This window comes from Lepus europaeus, chromosome 10 (genome assembly GCF_033115175.1).
Source record: "Lepus europaeus isolate LE1 chromosome 10, mLepTim1.pri, whole genome shotgun sequence".
Classification (NCBI taxonomy): domain Eukaryota; kingdom Metazoa; phylum Chordata; class Mammalia; order Lagomorpha; family Leporidae; genus Lepus; species Lepus europaeus.
In genome coordinates, this window is record NC_084836.1 from 56,622,143 (window position 1) to 56,644,764 (window position 22,622).

The window sequence follows — 22,622 nt, forward strand, 5'->3', positions numbered from 1 at the left end:
ATAATTCTATGACAGGACTTCAAAAAGGTCATGGAAAATGGAAGTAAAAGGTAAGTTTATTCTATGGTGGAAAAAAAATAGTGTAATCCATGCATAGCTTTTTTCCTAACACGTATTTCCCATGAGCTTTTGGAAGACTCCTCATGTGTGCTGTGTTCTGGAGAGCTGTTATTTGCCAGCTAAACCTGCAAGACTGGTGCTTGGTGCAACAGTTTTAAGACACCATGTTCGGGGTTGGCACTGTGGCATAGCAGGTATAGCCACTGCCTGTAGTGCCAGCATCCCATATGAGTGCCGGTTCAGGTCCCGGCTGCTCCTCGTCCAATCCAGCTCTCTGCTATGGCCTGGGAAAGCAGTAGAAGATGGCCCAAGTCCTTGGGTTCCTGTACCTATGTGGGAGACCCCAAAAAAGCTCCTGGCTCCTGGCTTCGAATTGGCTCAGCTCTGGCTGTTGTGGCCTTCTGGGGAGTGAACAAGTGGATGGAAGACCTCTCTCTTTCTGCCTCTGCCTCTCTGTAACTCTTTCAAATAATTAATAAATAAATAAAGTAAATAAATCTTTAAAAAAAAAAAAGATACCATGTGAAGGGCCAGCACTGTGGCGTAGCAGGTAAAGCCGCCACCTGCAATGCCAGCATCCCATACAGGCACCAGTTCGAGACCTGGCTGCTCCATTTCCAACCCAGCTCTCTGCTATGACCCAGGAAAGCAGAAGATGGTCCAAGCGCTTGGTCCCCTGAAGCCATGTGGGAGACCTGGAAAAAGCTCCTGACTCCTGGCTTCAGATCAGCATAGCTCCAAGCATTGCAGCCTTCTGGGGAGTGAACCAGCGGGTAGAAAACCTCTCTCTCTCTCTCTCTCTCTCTCTCTCTCTCTCTCTCTCTGCCTTTGCCTCTCTGTAACTCTAAATACATCTTTAAAATAATAAAAAAGACACCATGTGAGATGCCCACATCAAGGTGCCTGGCTCAAGTTCTGGCTCAGGCACTTCTGATCCAGCTTTCTGTAATGCACACCCTAAGATGGTTTAAGTACTGGGGTCCCTGCTACCCATATAGAAGACATAGGTTGAGTTCTAGGCTCCTGGCTTTGGCCTGGCCCAGCTCTGGCTATTGAAGGCATTTGGGAAGAAAAATAGTAGATGAAACCTTAATATCTCTCCCCTCCCCACCCCCACATTTCAAATAAAATGAAAAATAAATTAACATTCAAATTAAAAAATAAAAAGGAAGCTAAAGCATTATCCTTGAAACTCTGCCCCTGGCCTCCAGCAGCTTCTGAGGAACGGCCCTCCCTGTTGGTGCTTCTGTCCCCTGCAGCCTGTCCAGCAGCCCCACAACCTGTCCAGAGAATCTGCCCCTGGTGAGAGCCTCCCACGCCCTCCCCAAGTCCTCGGCCCTGCTCCTTCCCACCCTCCCTCCAAGTGTCTCCCTGCCTCCCCTCTACTCCATCAAGGGCCTGTCAGCTCCAAGGGCCTGGTGCACAGGCTTCTGCCTGATGCTCCTCACGTGCACTGCTCCTCTCTAACCAGTGCACAATGTTGCCAAAATGACCTGCGAAACATGAGCACCACCCTCGTGCCACCCTTGTGCTCTGTGCTGAAGGACATCCCCTCCACCCCAGCCTCTAATCCTGCATCCAGCAACAGCACCCCGAAATGTCTGCTGCCACCCAGCCCTTGTGCCGTGATCTCTGCCTGGAGGAGGGGTCCTCCACCCCTCCTGTCCGTCCACATGGCACATTTCTGTCAATCCTTCCTGATGCTACTTCTTTGGAAGAGTCCCTGGTGCTTCACAAATTGGGTGGTCCTCACCTTTGCCCCTCTTACCCTTTGGACATACAGGGCCTACTTTCAGATGTAACGAGAATTCCCAAAACACGTTCACGAATCATATGCTCCACAGAAACACGTAAAGTAAGAACAATCTCCTTGCACGTTACTGGAGAAGAGCAAGGAATCTTTTGCCAATGAGCTTAAAAGCTATGAAATCCTTAATGATGGTATTCAACATCTCATCTTCAAAATAATTCCATCTCATGAATTTTTTAAAGGTTCTTATATACATGTATGTATGTATTTAAAAAGGAGGGTGTTGGAGAGAGAGATCTCCCATCTGCTGGTTCACTCCCCAAATGGCAATAACAGCTGGGGCTGAGTCAGGCTGCAGCCAGGAGCCAGGAACTCCATCCAGGTCTCCCATATGGGTGGCAGAGACTCAAGCACTCAGGCCATTATCTGCTACCTCCCAAGAGCATCAGTAGGAAGCTGGATTGGAAGCAGAGCAGCCAGGACTCAAATCCGCACTCTGATACGAAATAACAGGCATCCCAAGTGGTGGCTTAACCTGATGCACCACAACACCCACTCCTCAGCAAGTTTTTTTTTCACTTTTTTTTTTTTAATTTATTTGACAGAGTTAGACAGTGAGAGAGACAGAGAGAAAGGTCTTCCTTCCTTTGGTTCACCCCCCAAATGACTGCTATGGCCAGCGCGCTGCGCCAATCCGAAGCCAGGAGCCAGGTGCTTCCTCCTGGTCTCCCACGCGGTTGCAGGGCACAAGCACTTGGGCCATCCTCCACTGCCTTCCCAGGCCATAGCAGAGAGCTGGAATGGAAGAGGAACTGGAAGAGGAGCAACCAGGACTAGAACCTGGCGCTCATATGGAATGCAGGCACCACAGGCAGAGGATTAACCAAGTGAGCCACAGCACTGGCCCTAGCAAGTTTTTTTTTTAATGTGAGAAAAACACAGCAGTCTTTATGATTGTCTTAAATAGGCAAATATACAAATGCTGATGGAAAAGGTAGCCTCTAAACCTCCATGCGGCAAGAATCATGGCAATTATAGGAAATAACATGGCCAAACAGCATTCTAAACATTTAAATACTTAACTTGGTTCTCATAATGACCCTATGAAGTGACAATTACCATTATCCCCATTTCACGGACAAGAAAACTGAAACACAGGGGGCTAAGGAACCCGCATGAGCCCACACATCTGCTGAGTGGAGAACGCAGCTCCAAGCCCACGTGAGAAGGTTGCAGAATCTACATCTTTAATCAATCAACCCCCCTCGGGCCCCATCCGCGCTCCAAGGGCAGTCCTGCCCCAGAAGCCCAGACTTTTCTCCCAAATGTTTACCCTTCCTCTCTTCCTTCTCCAGGGGGAGGTGCCTAAAGCCAGACTCTAGCGTGACAGATGCAGGGGCCTGAAAAGTGGTGCCAAAGAAAGGAGATCAAGCAGAGAAGGAGGAGTGTAGGCACCAGTGCAGCAGCTAAGACACCCTTGGAACACTCACATCCCATACCAGAGTGTCTGGGCTGGAGTCTGGGCTCCACATTCCAATTGCCTGCTAATGTGCATCCCTGGAGGCAACAATGATGGCTCAAGTAGTTGGGTCCTTACCACTCACCTGGCAGACCTGGATTGAGTTCCACACTCCTGGCTTCGGCCTGGCCCAGCCGCGGCTGTTATAGGTAGTTGAAGAGTGAATCACCAGACAGATCTCTATCTCTCTGCCTCTCAATAAATAAAATTCTTAAGGATGTTTTTTAAAACAAAGAGGAACTGTATATACAGAGATTATTTGGGGGTCTGGTTCCATCTTGACCATTAATCCACAAAATAACTCTTAGATAATTCAGCAAACTTTTTTTTAAGAGATTTTTTTTTAATTTACAGGCAGAGTGGATAGTGAGAGAGAGAGACAGAGAGAAAGGTCTTCCTTTTTGCCGTTGGTTCACCCTCCAATGGCCGCTGCGGCCGGCGCATCTCGCAGATCCGAAGCCAGGAGCCAGGTGCTTATCCTGGTCTCCCATGCAGGTGCAGGGCCCAAGCTCTTGGGCCATCCTTCACTGCCTTCCCAGGCCATAGCAGAGAGCTGGCCTGGAAGAAGGGCAACCGGGATAGAATCCGGTGCCCTGACCGGGACTAGAACCTGGTGTGCCAGCGCCGCAAGGCGGAGGATTAGCCTGTTAAGCCACGGCACCAGCCTTCTTTTTAAGATTTTATTTATTTATTTGACAGGTAGAGTTACTGACAGAGAGAAGGAGAGATGGAAAGGTTTTCCATCCACTGATTCATCCTTCAAACGGCCACAACAGCAGAGCTGGGCCATCCCAGAGCCAGAAGCCAGGAGCTTCTTCCAGGTCTCCCATGGGGGTACAGGGGCCCAAGGACTTGGGTCACCTTCTACTGCTTTCCCAGGCCATAGCAGAGAACTGTATGGGAAGTGGAGCAGCTGGGACATGAACTGGTGCCCATATGGGATGCCAGCACCACAGGCAGAGGCTTAGTCTACTATGCCACAGCACCAACCCCGCAGCAAACTTCTTGAGATTTTTTTGTTTTGTTTTTCCACAGTAGAAGGACCTTCAGACAACCTAATGTACTCAAACTTGCCCTTCTCAAGAATATCAGATCAACTTTGACTTGTCTAAAACTCCATGTATCAGAAACACCTTCTCCTAAGCATCCCCCTGACAAATTTCACAAACATGCACAATTTTATCTGGAAACACTGAAACTCACTGGAAGTTCAGGCCAAAACATAGTACACTTGAAAACCACCATTTGTTAGCTGATCATATTGGAAATTCAGATTTGGAATACTTCAGAGTATTAACACATAATGTATAAAGATGAGAGTTATCCACTATTAGAGTAATAACTATACTGTAAACTTTTTTGTTTCTCTGACTTCATTTTTCTGAAAACTCACCAAGGAAACTGTGTATTTCCATCTTTGTATCCCAGCATACAGAAAGTACCCAACACAGAACTTTTAATTTTACAATGAAAGAAGCTGGCGCAACGGCTCACTAGGTTAATCCTCCGCCTGCGGTTCCGGCACACCGGGTTCTAGTCCCGGTTGGGGCGCCAGATTCTGTCCCAGTTGCTCCTCTTTCAGTCCAGCTCTCTGCTGTGGCCAGGAGTGCAGTGGAGGATGGCCCAAGTGCTTGGGCCCCTGCACCCCATGGGAGACCAGGAGGAAGTACCTAACTCCTGGCTTGGGTTCGGCACAGCGCGCCGGCCACAACACGCCAGCCGTAGCGGCCACTTGGGGGATGAACCAACGGAAGGAAGACCTGTCTCTCTCTCTCACTGTCTAACGCTGTCTGTCCAAAAAAAAAAAAACTAAACAAATATACACACACACACACACCAAGGTACTGCAAGAAGTTTGTGGGGAAACGTAATTACATTTATGCAGCTTTTTTCACAAAATGTATTTTCCATGAACTTTTTAAAGACCCTTCCCACAGATACAGATTTAACATTCCAAAGGACTTTTACTTTCATCTTCAAAACATTCCAGAGATAGGTAGGGACAATATTATTGCCCACTTGGTGAGCAAATAAGCAAAGCAAAGCACGGTGGTAGCTGAGTAGATGTGTGAGTCTCCAGTGTTTGGTTTAAATGAAAGACAAAACAGTGTGTACACGCAGATTGAAAGACCCAGTAGAGATGGAACAACTGATGAAGGGACATCAAGCGTGGTGAGTCCTTGAGTAGGGAAGAGAAGGTGAGTCCCATGTTTCCAAGGGCAATGGGACAGTCCCACGTTAGTCCCCGGAGGAAGGCACCGAGCACAGACAGGAGGATGCGCACATTCTCCGGACTGCTTACATTTCAGTTCAGATACAAAGCGAACACAGCAGCTGAGGGTGAGATAAGAGAACAGGATGCGAAAAGGGAGAGCGAGCGTGTGAACACACTGTGGAAACAGCAGGTGGCGGGCAGCCCCATTGGGTGTCCACGAGGCTGGCAGTCACCCGCTTCAGCAGGGAGTGGTCAGCATGGTATGTGTGTCTCTGGCTGCAGTCAGCTTTGTAGGTGCAGACACGGGAGGAGTAGAGATTTGGGTATTCTGTCAGGAGGGGATGGTAAATGGAGAGCAGCACGAATGAGTGGAGTGAGTCATCCCAATGATGAACCAACTCCAGACAGAACTAGCCAGGAGCCAAGCAATGGATCTTTGCTGATCACTGCTAGGTCAACTGTTCCATACGAGGTGAGAGAATAGGGATGCAATAGGCCTAAGCCATCATCCTTGACTTCAGGGAGCTGTCAACATTAAGCACTACCCCAGCAGTCACACTGCTTTTCTGCTCATTACCATAGCCCCATAAGCTTAAAAAAATCCCAATGTTCAGATCATGGTCTATGCCATTCATGCCAGAATGGCTGTGAGTGAGACACAGGCAGTAACTTTTCAAAGATCCTCAAGGAATTGCAAGACCAGGAATACTGTAACTGTGTATTTCCTTACAGTGGAAAATGACATTTGAAGGTTTAAATAAAATTCCCAAAAGTAAGCATTCAGTGTAAGCTAAGATTATATAAAAATATAAAATTATATTATAATATTGTGTTTTGCTGTTGATTAGAGATCTGGCATTTAAAAATGCAGTCAATTGTCCTATAAAATAAGACAGTCGGCCGGCGCCGCGGCTCACTAGGCTAATCCTCCGCCTTGTGGCGCCGGCACACCGGGTTCTAGTCCCAGTCAGGGCACCGATCCTGTCCCGGTTGCCCCTCTTCCAGGCCAGCTCTCTGCTGTGGCCAGGGAGTGCAGTGGAGGATGGCCCAAGTCCTTGGGCCCTGCACCCCATGGGAGACCAGGAGAGGCACCTGGCTCCTGCCATCGGATCGGCGCAGTGCACCGGCCGCAGCGCGCCTACCGCAGCAGCCATTGGAGGGTGAACCAACGGCAAAAGGAAGACCTTTCTCTCTGTCTCTCTCTCATCGTCCACTCTGCCTGTCAAAAATTAAAAAAAAAAAAAAAGACAGTCAATTCCTTTGGGGGAAAAATACTTCAATTAATCTTGCATTTATACTTAGGATAAAAAACACTTCAAATTGGGAGGTGTCAATCTCGATAGGTTCTTCATCACTGTGTTCCCAGCACCTACAGCACACCCGGTAAATTGTGGATGCAGAATAATTATTTATGGACTGAATACTACTTCTGAAACATACAGTCTGGAAAAAATGGCTTCATGGAGCGATCTCTTTTTGAAAACATAAAATGATTAAAATCTCCCACTTTTGGAAGTATTCTCTCATAGCTAAATACAAAAATGGTCATAATATATGTATATAAGATTTTTCTGAAAAGGGCCCATGTATTAATTTTGTATGCTGTCCATCCTAGTTTGTATCATTTTTAGTTTAACAGGCTGTCTTATTTGATGAGCTGAGACACAGAGACAGAGAGACACTGAGAGAGCTTCTATCAGCTCTCTCCAAATGCTTGAAAAAGCAGGACAGAGCCAGGAACTGGGAGCCAGGAACTCTGCTTAGGTCTCCAACATCAGTGGCAAGGACCCAACTTCTTGAGCCCTCACCTGCTGCCTCGAGGGTCCACATTAGCAGGAAGCTAGAATCAAGAACAGAGCCTACACTGTACCCCTGGTACTCCAGTATGAAACACGGAGCATCTTAACTACTAGGCCAGACACCCTACCCTACACAGAGAACATAAACAAACGTCAATACAGTTCTAATGAAAACTTAGGAGAGAAATCACCCCCTCTGACCAGCTGAGCTTGACAGATGCTCTTCATTCTCCCACGCCCCACCTGTGTGTAAATAGAAACCATCTTTATTTCTCTGCTAGATCTCAATTATCATGACTACGATTCAGAAATTATTTTTCTAAAAATGAGTTCCCTTCATAATGAGGTCACCAGAAAGATCATTTTTTTCAAAGTCACAAGAATTTGTAAGAAATATAAGGTTTAAAAACTATTTTGAGATATTATACAAATTTACAGTATATATAAGAATAAATAATGACAAAATGAAAAAAATTACAGCTATAAGATGCTAAAGAGTTAATGAGAATAAACTTTGTTAAAAATAAGTTGTAAGGAATTTTAATCAATCATTACATGTGGTCATATTCTTACCAAGTTACTTCAGGGTAGACAAACCTGCTAATTACATGAAAAATATACCTGAGGGGCCGCCACTGTGGCACAGCGGGTAAAGTAACCGCCTGCAGTGCTGGCATCCCATACGGGCGCTGGTTCAAGTCCCAGCTGTTCCACTTCTGATCCAGCTCTCTGCTATGGCCTGGGAAGGCAGTGGAGGATGGCCCAAGTCCTTGGGTCCCTGCACCCATGTGGGAAACCCAGGAGAAGCTCCTGGCTCTTGGCTTCTGATCGGCACAGGTCCAGCTGTTGTGGCCATCTAGGAAGTGAACCAGCAGATGGAAGACCTCTCTCTCTCTCTCTTTCTGCCTCTGCCTCTGCCTCTGCCTCTGCCTCTCTGTAATTCTGCCTTTCAAATAAATAAATAAATCTTAAAAAAAAAAAAAAAACCTGAGAGACCAGACATTCCAGCAAAGAAGTTAAGATGCCTGCATCCCACATCGGAGTGCTTGGGTTCAATTCTTGGCTCTGGAACTTGACTCCAACTTCCTGAAATCACAGCTGCCCCCCAGGGTCTGCAAAGATGCAAATCCATCTATTTTGGTTCCCACCAAATACCACACTAAAAATAAAGTAGTGAGTTTTTTCCCCCCAATCTAACCCAAGAGGACCAGGGGATGAAAAAAAACTGCAGCAGCAGCAGGGAGAACAGCAATGGATTTTTTGCAGCTGACAAAGCACAGACAAGTGGAAATGGATTCAGCAAATCCTAGAAAGCCAAATCTCAAACAGAGGAAAATGAAAATCCAACCCAGCCAGCGCCACGGCTCACTTGGCTAATCCTCCGCCTGTGGCACCGGCACCCCGGGTTCTAGTCCCGGTTGGGGCGCCGGATTCTGTCCTGGTTGCTCCTCTTCCAGTCCAGCTCTCTGCTGTGGCCCAGGAGTGCAGCGGAGGATGGCCCAGGTGCTTGAGCCCTGCACCCGCATGGGAGACCAGGAGGAAGCACCTGGCTCCCGGCTTCAGCTTCGGATCAGTGCAGCGCGCGGGCCACAATGCACCAGCCATAGCAGCCACTTGGAGGATGAACCAACGGAAAAAGCAAGACCTTTCTCTCTGTCTCTCTCTCTCTCTCTCACTGTCTCTGTCAAAAACATTAAAATAAATAAATAAATAAATAAAAGAAAATCCAACCCATTTTACAGCACACATTCCACAAAAGACCCAGAACTGGGAGAAAGGGGAGAAAGCCATGGAGGAGTACTCAGATCCTGCCTCTTCTCTCCACCTTGATGAGGCTGAGAACCACACTTCCACTCCTGCAAAATGGTCAGCGTTAAAGCAGAGGCCTGGACAACCTGCTGAGAGTGCGGCTGTGACATGATGAGACGCGTAGTTTGGGTTTTGTCCAGACTTCCTGGCTTCAGTGAGATGGAGGTTACAGGCAGTCTTCTGTTACAATGTTGGGGGGCTTCAGGGCTCAGAAGGCGAAGTCTCTGCCTGTCTTCTGCACTCGCTTCCCCTGCTCTGTGTGCTCCCCAAGGAAGGTCCTGGGGACTAAAAATACACTCTACTCTCCCCCTACCTTCCTGTCTTGAAGCTGGCCATACAGAAATGACCTTGTCTCAGAGCAGATAAGACCCCATTTCAGAAAAGGTCCTGCCTCGGACCAGGGAGGAAGGACATTGCACAGAGAGGCCAAGAAGAATCTGGACAGACAGGCCTTACATGCTGCTCTGCTCAAACTATTAGCACTGGACACAGGGCCAGCACTGTGGTGCAGCAGGTAAAGCAACACTGGCATCCCATATAGGGCACAGGTTCAAGCCCCAGCTAGTCTGGTTCCCAGCCAGTTCCCTTCTAATTTGCTTGGGAAAGCAGCAGAAGATAGTCCAAGGACTTGGGCCCCCATCACCCACATGGGAGACCAGGATGGCTCCTGGCTAGGCCTGGCTCAGCCCTGGCCATTGTGGCCATTTGGGGAATGAACTGGTGGATGGAAGATCTCTTTCTCTCTGTCACTCTGCCTTCCAAATAAATAAAAATAATTATTTTTAAAAAGGCATGGGATTGTACACATTTTGTCCATTCACTTTTTTTTTTTTTTTTTTTTTTTTTTTTAAGGAGAGAGAAAGACAGAAAGAGAGATCTCTCATCCACTGGTTCACTTTCCTAATGGCCACAGCAGTTGGGGCTTGGCCAGGTTGAAGCTTGGAGCCAGGAAATCAGTCCATGTAAATGGCAGGAACCCAACTACATGAGCCATCACCGGCTGTTTCCCAGGGTGTGGATTAGCAGGAAGCTGGAATTGGGAGTGGATCCAAGACTTGAACCCAGGTACCAAGTGGCATTTTAACCACTGTGCCAAACACCTACCCCTCACGTTTCTATACAACTAGTCATGCTTCAATCATGCTTAAATAATGAAGTCTCTATATTAAAAAAAAAAAAAAAAAAGTAAGGTTTCAGGGGCCAGCACCATGTAGTAGGCACGGTGGGTAAAACCTCTGCCTGCAGCACCGGCATCCCATATGGGTGCTGGTTCAAGTTTCAGCTGCTCCACTTCCTATCCAGCTCTCTGCTATGGCCTGGGAAAGCAGAGGAGAAAGACAGCACAAGTACTTGAGCCGCTGAACCCATGTGAGAGACACAAAAGAAGCTCTTGGCTCCTGGTTTCCGACTGGCCCAGCTTCGGCCATTACGTTCATTTGGGGAGTGAACCAGCAGATGAAGAACCCTCTCTCTCTTCTCTCTGTCTCTGTCTCTCTCCCTCTCTCTCTCCCTCCCTCTATCTGTAACTCTGCCTCTCACATAAATAAATAAATCTTTTTTAAAAAAATCATTTGAATAATATGAAGGGATTATCTTTAGAAAAATATTTTTATCTTCATGCTTCTGTATTTTCCCAAATTTCTATGAATATATTACACTTTAATAGTTTCATTAAAATATAATTCACCTACCATAAAATACTATATATAAATGATTTTAGTGTATTCACAAAATTGTGAGCCACCACTAATTCTGTAATATTTCCATCACTCCAATATGCCACTGGCATATGCCACTCCAATCTAGGCCACTGGCTGTCACTCTCCATTCCTCTACTTCCAGCCCTTGGCAACCATTCATCTAACATTCTGTCTTATGGATTTGCAAGGGACATTTCCCTTTTTTTTAAGATTTTATTTATTTATTTGAGAGGTAGTGTTACAGACAGTGAGAGAGAGAGACAGAGAGAAAGGTCTTCCTTTTGTTGGTTCACTCCCCAAATGGCGTCAATGGCCGGAGCTGTGCCAATCCGAGGCCAGGAGCCAGGAGCTTTCTCTGGGTCTCCCACGTGGGTGCAGGGGCCCAAGCACTTGGGCCATCCTCCACTGCTCTCACAGGCCATTGCAGAGAGCTGGATCGGAAGAGGAGCAGCCAGGACTAGAACTGGTGCCTATATAGGATACCAGCACCTCAGGCCAGGGCTTTAACCTGCTGTGCCACAGCACCGGCCACATTTGGACATTTCTAATAGAATCATACAATATATGGAGCTTTGGGCCTGGCTGCTTTCCCTATAATTAACATTTTCGTGGTTTAGCCATTTTGAAACATGAATCAATACTTCACTCCTTTTTAAGGCTGAATAACGTTCCATTGTATGGATAGTACCATAATCTGGTTATCCACTCAGCCCCTGGTAGACAGCTGGATTGTTTTAGTTATCATGAATAACACTTCTATAAGCATTCATGTCCAAGTATTTCTAGGAATACTTTCTTCAATTACCTTGGATAAATATCCAGGAGTGGAATTGCTGGTTGGGTATATTACTGTTATAATTTAAAAAGAACCACACAAGGAGCAGGCATTTGGCACAGTGGTTACAACAGCACTCGGAAGCCTGCATCCTATATCAGAGTGCCTGGTTTGAATCCCAATTCCACATCTGATCCAGCTTCCTGTCAGTGCATACCTTAAGAAACAGCAGATGATGGCTTAGATACTTGGGTCCTTGCTACCATTGTGAGAGACCCAGACTGAGTTCAGAGCTCCTGACTTTGGCCTAGCCGAGCCCTGGATATTGAGGGTATTTGGGCAATGAAGCAGCAGACAGAAGATCTCCATCTGTTGTCTGTGTGTGTGTGTTTCTCTCTCTCTCTCTCTGTGTTTTGGTATTTTTCAAATAAAATGGAAAGCAAGGAAAGGAGGGAAGGAGGGAGGGAGGGAGGGAGAGAGGGAAAGAGGGAGGAAGGGAGGGAGGGAGAAAGGAAAGTGCTTTAAAAATACACACACAGGGCCAGTGCTGTGGTGTAGTAGGTTAAGCATCCGCCTGCAGGGCCAGTATCCCACATGGACACCGATGGCTCCATTTCTGAGCCAGCTCCCTGCTGATGGCCTGGGAAAGCAGTGGAAGATGGCCCAAGTGCTACAGGCTCCTGCACCTACATGGGAGACCCAGAAGTTGTTCCTGGCTCCTGGCTTCAGATCAGCTCAGCTTCAGCCATTGCGGCCATTTGGGGAGTGAACTAGCGGACGGACGACCTCTCTCTCTCTCTCTGGCTCTCCCTCTCTCTGTAACTATGCCTCTCAAGTAAATAAATAAATCTTTAAAAAAAAAATACACGTACACAGGGTTGATGCAGCATGGCAGGTAAAGCCACTGCCTGCGATGCCAGCATCCCATATGGGTACATATGGGTGCTGGTTCCTGTACCAGCTGCTCCACTTCAGATCTGGCTGCCTGCCAATGGCCTAGGAAAAGCAGCAGAAGACAGCCCAAATACTTGGGCCCCTGCCACCCACGTGGCAGCTCCTAGCCACCTGGCTTCAGACTGGCCCAGTCGTGGCCATTGCAGCCATCTAGGGAACGAACCAGAGGATAGACTCTCTCTGTATCTCTCCCTCACTCTCTCTGTACTCTTTCAAATAAATAAATAAATCTTTAAAACACACACACACACACACACACAGAACTGGCTTGTGGTGGGAAATGTTGAGCTTCAGTGCTACAAACTTAAGGCCACTCAGATTCCTTTCCCTGCCACTGAGGACAAAGTTCTGTTGTAGATAAGTCAGCCACAGAATGTAGAAAATGAAGATCACGCAGCCATTTGTTAAAGATCGATCACTGCCAGGCATTTACGACAGAAAGTGAGATTTAATCACATCACTGTCAGGTGCCAGGGTGAACATACAACAAAATGAGGCCACAGGCTGTCTACAACATCTGTGCTCACTATCAAGGCTGACATAAAGACAATACTCCCAACACTCCCATAGATACACACATTGTGTTCATGTTTTCTCTCCCCACACTTGTCAGTGACAACCAATTCTATTCATTATGTAATCCATAATTTCACAAACTCAATCAGCATAAACATTTACTACATCAGTGCAAGAGACTGCACAACTCCGCAATGATAACAATTAACATGAACTCCTCTCTCCCGTCAGGAAAAACAGATTGAGCAAAACACATAAAAATCTTAATATCAGGATCAGTCTCTTGACCAAATATCCTTTGTATTTTTCTTGTTGTTTTGAAAATTTTAAGCGGGTTTTCCTGCAAATCAAGCTATAGTTGTTCAAAAATCCACTTGGCCAAGAAAAGATAAAATAATTCATATGCAAACTATGTTGAAGCAGGACAGTCTAATAAACCTGAAACACCATTTTATGTCCTTTGTAAATTATAGATTTCTTATTACTCAGGTGTATCCCAATAATATTACATAGCTATCTATGTCATTGCTCTGAAAAAGTAAGACTCTCTTATATGACAGTTTATGGTAACAGAGTGGACTTTTGAGAAACGTATCATCTTCAAATTCCATCTCAACCACTTATCAGCTGTGTGACCTAAAGGAAATTACTTAACTTTCTGAATCTCAGTGTCCTGATAAAATTTGCCTAAAAATTTTCAGCATTGCCATAAAACATAAAAGCAACAATTTGGTATAAAGCATGTACTCAATGCAAGGGTAACAGCTCTGTTATTTTTACTAGCTTTTATTTTAACATTAGTAACAAATTGGTTATACCGTGGATATCCTAGGATGAATGATTAAATAGAAGGAGGGAAATATGCTCTTCTATTAAAAAAAATTAACCCCCCTTTTCTTTTTCCCATCCCAATGTTAACACTGAGAGACACTAACAGAAGAAGGCTTGGTATAGCATACCATAAAGTCTAAGCAGTTATATCATCTGCATTAGAAATGAAAATGATCTAGTCATTTTGGTTCATAATCCATACTTAAGCTTCTTATTTCTAAACTATTATCTTTGGCAAATTAACAAGAAACAACTATTTTAATAAAAAACTAGAACAGTTCTATTCTACAGTGTGTTATGAAGAAAAGAAGTCACTTATGCAAAGAATTACAAGCATTGAATCCAGAGAGGCAAAAGGGAGACTATCTGGACTTTTGCATATTAAACACAAACAAATCAACACATTCTCTGTGAATACATCACTGAGAACCACTACTGCAATGAAAGTTCAGTTACTCAGTGTGACACAGATCTCAACTCTTCAGAGCTCTAATAAAATGTATTTACTGTGAGTTGACTTTAAGGAAAGAAGCAAACATGATACTACAGGAATCAAACACTTAGTCATAAAGTATCTCACCTCTGGACTTCTACAATGGATATACAACCATTCAGACAAATTTTAACACTGTCTACGCCTCACACAGCACAGTATCACATGATGAGAATAATGATTCTCATGCAGTTATGGCAACCAAAAAATTCTCTTCCCTTTCATAGAGTCCAATTACTGAGGTGAGAACTGAACTCGCAAGAAAAGAGGCCAGACAACTCCATGTTCTCTGCAGTGCAAACCCTTGGCTGGAACTAGAGAGACAACTCACAGATTCACAAATTAATCCAGATATTATGGGCACACTCTTCTTAAAGATGTAGGTTGCCAGTCCTTCTGTCAATCAAGTAAACCAATCTAAATAATTACCAGTCTCTAGTGACTACCAATGGAATCCACCAAGCAAGACCCCATCCAGCCTGGTATCTCCTCTGTCTCCAGATATCTGCTCCATCCCTTCTCTTCTATTTCTCCATACATGGAAACTCTATGCTTTTACCATTGTGTGTGCTTCACTTCTACTAAAAACAGTAATAACGGGCAGATAAAAAGTAATTGAAAGAAGAAAAAAATAAAAGTATCTCTTGATAGAATGGGGAAAGTAATATTAATTTTACCTGACACTTTTGAATCGATCAAAGTCCATGAAAACTGTCAAGTACTTTTAATACATGCCAACCTTTTGTAAATAGATATCATAGATATGGACACACACACACTCTTATTAATTCTCCAGCTATTTCAGACAAATGCCTGGCTCTGGAGAAAATCCTGTTCAAAGCCAGCCTACTCAATCACATCCCTCCTTATTACAGATCATAATGACATCATTATGAGACTCAAACAGAATTCTGCTAAATACACACTAGGTGAAAATGTCTTTCATAAACAGCATGGATAATAGTTTGGGGATAACAAGCAGCAATATAATAAAAGAGGAATCAAAGATACAGGAATTTCATTTAATAACCGACATAGAAATGGAAAATTAAACCATTCATTTTATTACTTGAAATTAATCAAGCCCTGAAAACTGGTTCATGAAAACAAGCACACCTCAAGTTAGAATTTAAAAAATAAAAATACTTTAGGAAGTGATACTTCACACAGAAAATATGATAGAGTAAAGGAACAAGAAAAGGCAACTTTCACATGCACCTGAAAAGTTGCCCCAGACATTTTATGAAAATGCATCACTTGTGCCAGTCTTGACCATACCTGAACATACTGTTCTGCCATGCTGCATGTTAACAGAGAATGCAAAAAAAAGTAGGGAAATGTTAGCAGAATAAAATGCAAAACTATTGCATGGAGAAGTATAAAATTAGTGCACAAGCTCTTATATCTAGTACTTAACATACACCAGTAATTTAACATTCTTTCCATTTTCTTAAGCTTTTTGTAAAAATAACTAGTTTTAACTCCATTAACAAGCTGAGCAGTTCTTAGTTATGAGTGGGTTACTCAGAGAAGGAGTTCAGTCATTAAACTATTTTGCTCCTTTCAGACTTCAGAGTAAATCGTAAGGTCCTGTTAATAAGGTCTCCTTTTCAAGTCAATCATTTAATTCCCTCATGAGAGCAACACCAAGAACAAGCAAACAGGGACATGCCTTTTAGATTACATCTATTTCATCCTGTTTCAAAAATAAAGATCTGAGTCATTATTTAGCATAAATAAATAAATATTTGGGTAAAAACAATCATTATCAAAGTGAAGTACTATCTCTAATCTACAACAGGACTAAGGTTGTAACACAAAACATGAAATACACACTTTAACCAAAAACAGGAAGTTGTCTAACTTGTTCATAGTTCTGAGTTCTGAAAGCAAAAACATCCGTGTAGAACTTTTCACAATACCAGCTGAGCATCCCTTATCTGAAATGCTTGGGACCAGAAGTGTTTCTAATTTCAAAGTTTTTCACTTCTTGAAATATTTGCATAGATTTTTACCAGTTGAGCATCCCTAGTCGGAAAATCCCATATCCAAAAATTTCAAACATTTTGAGCATTTTGTCATCATTCAAAAAATTTTGCGTTCTGAAACATTTTGGATTTTGGATTTTTGGAACCGGGATGCTCAGTCTGTATTCAAAACACAGTAACTGCCTCAGCTTCACCAACATTCCAGTCGTATGTGGCCCAAGGACTAACGCGCAGCCGTACTTACTTCTCTTCTGTGACACGGCCTGCAAGCAAGCAGTCACAATATCACAGTTCCTCTGCACTTTGTGCAGAAGCCTGTCTCTCTGCTTCAGCTGCCGAAGTAACTTCGCCGACTGTACACCGACTCTGTGTGTGAGCTCTTGAAGGATCATCCTCAGCTCACTGGTGTCTATCAGCAAACAAAAAAATAAGACAGTAAGTACTTTGAAAGAATACGAGGGCATTTTAAGAAATTTATGGAACATATTTTGAAATCCATGCGGTTTTTGCACAATACACATTAACTTTTTGAAAATCTCTATACACATGGATTTCAAAAATTTTGTACTCAATCATCTTTTTAAAAATTATTTATTTATTTATTTATTTTATTTGAGAAGAATAAAAAGAAAACTTCCATCTGCTGGTTTACTTCGAAAATGCCCACCACAGCTAGGGCTGTATCAGGCTAAAACCAGGCTCAGCTACTGGAGCCATCACTTGCTGCCTCCCAGGCTACACATTAGCAGGAACCTGCAATCTAGAGCAGAAACAGGAACTCATGCACTCTGATATGAGGCAGAGCCATCTAAAGCCGAAGCTGGACTAATCCAAAGCCAGGAGCCAGGAGCTTCTTCCCGGTCTCCCATGCAGGCAGGTGCCCAAGCCCAAGGACTTGGATAGCTAGATCAGAAGTGGAGCAGCTGGGACTCAAACCGGTGCCCTTATGGGATGCCAGCACTGCAGGCAGCAGCTTTACCCACTATGCCACAACACCAGGCCCCTGTGTGTGGTTTAGATCTGTCATTTTTAAAGGAGTCTGGAGAAACTAGAGAGAATCAGAAGAAAGCAAAAGCCATGTTCAAAGAGTAATAGCCTGATGAGTGTAGCCAAGAGTTGCAGGGAATGATGTAACACTCATATGTGACCATACGGTGCAAAATGCATTTGACCTTGAGTTAAAAAGAACTGTTTTTAGATCTGCCAACTATTAAGTGATCTTAGGCACGGTAGTGCTCCAAGTCTCAAGTTGTGCCCAGGACACAAAATAATGCTGAGAAACCAAAGTGCACAGTCTTTACAATGATTACTATACATACCACCTAAAGGAAGAATAAGGAATTACCCAGAAGAAGAAAGGGCCAGTGCTTCCTCTCTAAGTTCAAACCTTGTGGGATATAAGGAGAAGCAATGGCACCCTGAGGTTAAAAGAAAACCTTTGGGTTCGAAGGATGATCAAATATAACACAAGCTGCAAGAGGAGACCTGAGGCTCCTCATTCACAGGCTGCTTCAGATAAAGCAAATATCTTTCTTTGAATGTTCAAGTAATTTTCTTTCCAGCAATAAAAGAGGTAGTAATTGCCTGGCATTTTAATTATGCTTTTGCTCCACCAGAGTTATTACATTATCTTATTTTCAGTGACTCTTAAGGTACCTGTAACTCTTGGAATCATATGCATTGCTTAGCGTGGGAAAATATTTTGGAGTTGAGTGTAGAAATGTCTCCTACAGCAGTGTCTGTGGGTTTATAAGCATCGTGGGGACAGAGACAGGTCTCTTTCATTTTTTTATGTCCTGTGGCATTGGCCAAAGCCCCTGTCACAGTGTCTACTAATTGAGGAAAAATGAGGAGACTCAACTGACGACCTAGGACCAATGTTCACTCTAAGGAATTCCAGGATATATAATAAAAATATGTAACATTGAGCACTTTACACACATTAACATATGTAATTTCCTCCATAGTTCTCTGAGGTAGGAATAATTATTACCCCTATGTATAGCCACAGAGAGGTTAAACTGCTTGCCCAAGGTTCCACAGCTAGTGAGGAAGAGTGGCAGAATATCAGCCCAGGAGCATGACCCCGAAGTTCCTGCCCTTAACCATGGATACACCAAAAAGACAGTCCAGATTTGATTTCCCAAGGAACCAGCCTCACCTACACAAAGGAGCTGCACAAGGTAAACATCTAAATATAGGTGCTGTTGGTGCTACAGTAAAATCCCTGACAGTGAGAGGACAGAAGTCATACACAGGCTACCTGCAATAAACAAGACTTTTCAGCAATGAAGACTAGCAATGTTACAGGGGATTGTTCTGACCCTGAAAAACAACCGAAGAACCTAATAAACAGTGTTGTGTAGGCAGACTACTATATCCATCACCTGATTCTTTAACCAGAGCACTCTGATGATGTTTATCAACAAAGAGGTGTGTTGTGGATGTGTGAACAGGGCTATTATAACACAGCAGCTTGCTCATCCCCATAGGGTTTATGAACAAGGAAAGAAAGAGTTAGCAGGCAACTAGCTGTGCAACAAGACTTGGGCAAAACAGACTCTTACAGGGCTCACGAATGATTAATAGAGTGAGCGGTCACTCAGATGAAATCCATGTGCAGAGCTATAGTGCTACTTTTTTTTATCCCTAACTCCATCATTAGCTACTTCTTCATCCTATTATTTTTTTTTAAGATTTATTTATTTATTTCAAACTAGAGAGAGAGAGGAAGGGAGGGAGGGAGGGAGGGAGGGAGGGAAAAAATCTTCCATCCACTGGTTCACTCCCCAAATGGCCTCAATGACCAGTGCTGGGCCGATCTGAACCCAGGAGCTTCATCCAGGTCTCCCACGTAGGTGCAGGGGCCTGAGCATTTGGGCCATCTTCCACTGTTCCCCGGGTGCATTAGGAGGGAGCTGGATCAAAAGTGGAGCAGCTGGGACTCAAACTGGTGCCCATATGGGATGCTGGAGACACAGGCATTGGCTTTACCCACTACACCACAGCGCTGGCCTCTGTGACCTTCTTTATTTTTTATTTATTTTTTTTTTACACTGCAAAAAGGTCATCTATTTACATGAGTGATTTAAAGACATTATGGTTTTCTTTACAAACAGATGTAGGAACAGGAATTGTCCACTTTTTAAAACTCTACATTTCAACCCTCCACTCTTAGAATCCACTGAATTGCGGCGTATCAAAGGCTATTTTCTGTTTCTTCCCGTTTGATGCTCCAAATGAATTTCCATCATTTCTCCATCATCTATGGCCCTGGCTCTCCTGAAAAGTCTCTGGGCACAAATCATATGGGCAGGTTTTTGACCTGCAATTAAAATACCCGAGAACGAACCCCTCCCCATGCCGTGTCCCCCGTCTGTGTGGTTCAGTCGTCACTGTCCGACAGTGCTCTGTGACCTTCTTTAAACTTTAGCTTACCAATTCTTCTCTTACAAAAGGAAAGTTCTAATCTCCCAAACCCCTTAAACAAAAGTGAATTGTGTGGTAAAAAGAGCGCCAAATCACAATTCTTCAAAACCGATTATTTATTATTAGAGTCTGACATACCTATGACCCCATGGAACTTTTGACAGAAACACTTGGAGAACAGCCAAATAACCGTATACAACGAAATGGCCAAATAGTGGGGCCAGTGTTGTGGGGTAGTAGGTAGTCTCCACCTGCAAAGTCCCCATCCCATACAGGCCCAAGTCCAAGTCCCTGCTGCTCCACTTCTGATTCAGCTCCCTGTTAATGTCCCTAGGAAAGCAGCAGAAGATGGCCTCAGTCTTTGGGCCCCTACACCCAAGATGGAGACCCGGAAGAAGTTCCTGGCTCCCAGCTCCAGTCTGGCCCAGCCCTGGCCATTGCAGCCATTTGGGGGAATGAACCAGCAAATGGAGGTTCACTCACTTTCTCTCTCTCCCTCTCCTTCTCTCTGAAACTCTGCCTTTCAAATAAACAAAATACATCTTTAGCAAAAAAAAAAAAAAAAAAAAAAAATCAGGCACAATTCCAGTCATAGTCCCACACCCTGGGAGGAAGGTGGAAGCCATTTAGAACAATCAACTGGGAAAAAAATTCCTCTCTATGAAGTCGGAAGAGGAAGTTGAAAGCTGTTTTCATAGATCTGAGAAAGCAGACGATTTATTATTCTTCTGGTGTGTGTTTTCCTTTCCTGGAGCCAGCTGGACTGACTCTACCACGAGGAGATGGAAGACCACGATGCCTCCCCTCGTGTTGTAGCACAAGGACCTTACTTTCAAGAAACCTGCGGTGCCTGCGTGTGTTTTCCACGGCTGACTTCATTTTACACACGGAGCTCCTGATCCGTGCATACAAACGACAACTGAAATACCTGTTAGCGCCTGAAAGGGTAGCTGTTACCAACGAGTGAGGAAAATCTCTCGGTGATCATGGACAGGAGCATCAGAGTTTATCACGAAGCAAACTCCAAACTAGCCTCTCCCTCTGAAAGCCAAGGCAGTTCTCCGATCGACCTCTCCACGCCGGCTGAAGGAACCAGCAGGAGCCAAGGCGCTCGGGCTCTCGGCGAAGCCGACACCAGGAAGAAAAGACGCGAACCGAACAGCCGGTGAGCTGCTCGGAACCCTGCGTGCTGCCAGAAACCGCGTTCACACGCTCGGCTTTGAAACCGCACGAACGAATTACTCGGCCTCACTAGTTAAACACTATCCAGGAGGCGTGGCCATCAAGGCGGACTTGAGAGGAAAAAATAAATAAATAAAAGCCTGCTCTGCCGGCACCCTGTAGGTAGATTAGAAACTCCAAGCCTGTCCTAACAGCTGTGCAGGTCTTGGGCCTCCGCACCACGCCAGCCCCTGGTCTCACCCACCCGAGAAGGGGTGGGCCGGGCGGGGGCGTTAAGGACTGGGTGCGCTCATGAACCTGTGAGTGCGTGGCCTCTCGGGCCCGGCGCGCACAAGGTGAGCACCAGAGCGCGGGCACACGGGGCGGGGACCCCCCTCCCAAGGCCTCACCTTTCCGCTGCAGGTACCGCCTCTGGTGCTGCTGGCTCGGCCGCTCCTGCAGCTCCTGCAGCACGCGGGAGTCACAGGCGGCCCCGCGGCAGCCCAAGAACACGTCGGAGCCCGAGGCCTCGGTGGAGCTGTCGAGGCTGTCGCGACGCGGCCGCCGGGCCCCGAGCCCCGGGCCCGAAACCGCCGCCTCCTCCTCTTCGGTGCAGCTGTAGAGTTCGGTGAGCAGCCCGCTCACCAGGGACGCCGTGCGGCTCGTGCGGCCGCCGAGCTCCGGCTCCTCCTCGCCCTCCCACGAGCCGCGGGAGCCCCTCAGCCGCTCGGCCGCCCCCTGTCGAGGCGGAGCTTCGGCCCCTCCGGGGACAGATCCCCGCTCTGCCTCTCCCAGCCCCGCTTCGCCGCCGGGCAACTCGAGCTCCGCGCGCGCCGTCCGGCCCCCGCCCGCGGGCAGCACCTCCATGGCCCCCGCGCGCCGCCGCCGCCGCCGCTCTGTCCGCCGGGCCCCGCCAGCCAGTTCCGGGAGGAGGCGCGGCCTCGGCCGGGCCCGGGGAGCCTGCGGCGGGGCGCGGCGCCAACGGGCTCCCGACTTGCCGGATCTTCACCTCAGCCGCTGCGCTAGGCGCCCGGCCGGGAGAGCCAGGGGGATGGCCACGCCGCCGCGCTACCTGGGCACACCTGCTGCCGGCTAGGCCGGACTTGGCCCGGGAGCGCTCTCGGATGCAGGAGAAGGACGCGGCCAGAACGCGCTCAGGAGGAACCCGTCAGCCCGGAGCGGGGGGAGGGCGCTCCCGCCGCTGCCGCCTTCACCTGTGAAGCACGTGATTGAACCCAAAAGGAGGGCAACTCCGGCGTCCTGTTCAACCACCAGTAAACTGGCCGAGACCAGGAGTCCCTTTGCACACGCGGGGCACTTTGCCCGGCCCTTCTCACCTTCCCACCTGGTCCGGGCGCCCGGGCTTAGCGTCCCACAATGACCTTTCTAGCGCGCTGAGCACCTGGCACAGGCTTGGGACCTAAAAGCGCGGTGCACTTGATTCCTGCAGTGAACACAGTGCCAGATTAAGACCAGCTCGTTCCCTGACACTACACAAAACGCCGAGTGTTCCTGAGACAACCCAAGTAATAAATTGATGGAGCTGGCTTTGATGGTAAAACCAAAGGCTCGCCAGAGACCCTGAGAGATACATCTTTGCCCTGCGCCCCAGCAGAACTTTGA

The 22,622-nt window shown here is 46.1% G+C and overlaps 1 protein-coding gene across 1 annotated transcript in view; it reads right to left on the reverse strand.

Annotated features, from left to right (window-relative positions):
• Window positions 1-21,866, reverse strand: part of TBC1D30 (TBC1 domain family member 30) — a 103,748-nt gene extending 81,882 nt beyond the window's left edge. Inside the window, exons 1-2 of the mRNA XM_062203294.1 lie at window positions 21,410-21,866; window positions 16,654-16,818 (exon numbers count right to left, since the gene is read on the reverse strand). Of these exons, the coding sequence (XP_062059278.1) occupies window positions 16,654-16,818; window positions 21,410-21,866 (622 nt within the window). The remainder of the gene's footprint in view (window positions 1-16,653; window positions 16,819-21,409) is intronic.
• Between the last annotated feature and the right edge of the window lie 756 nt (window positions 21,867-22,622).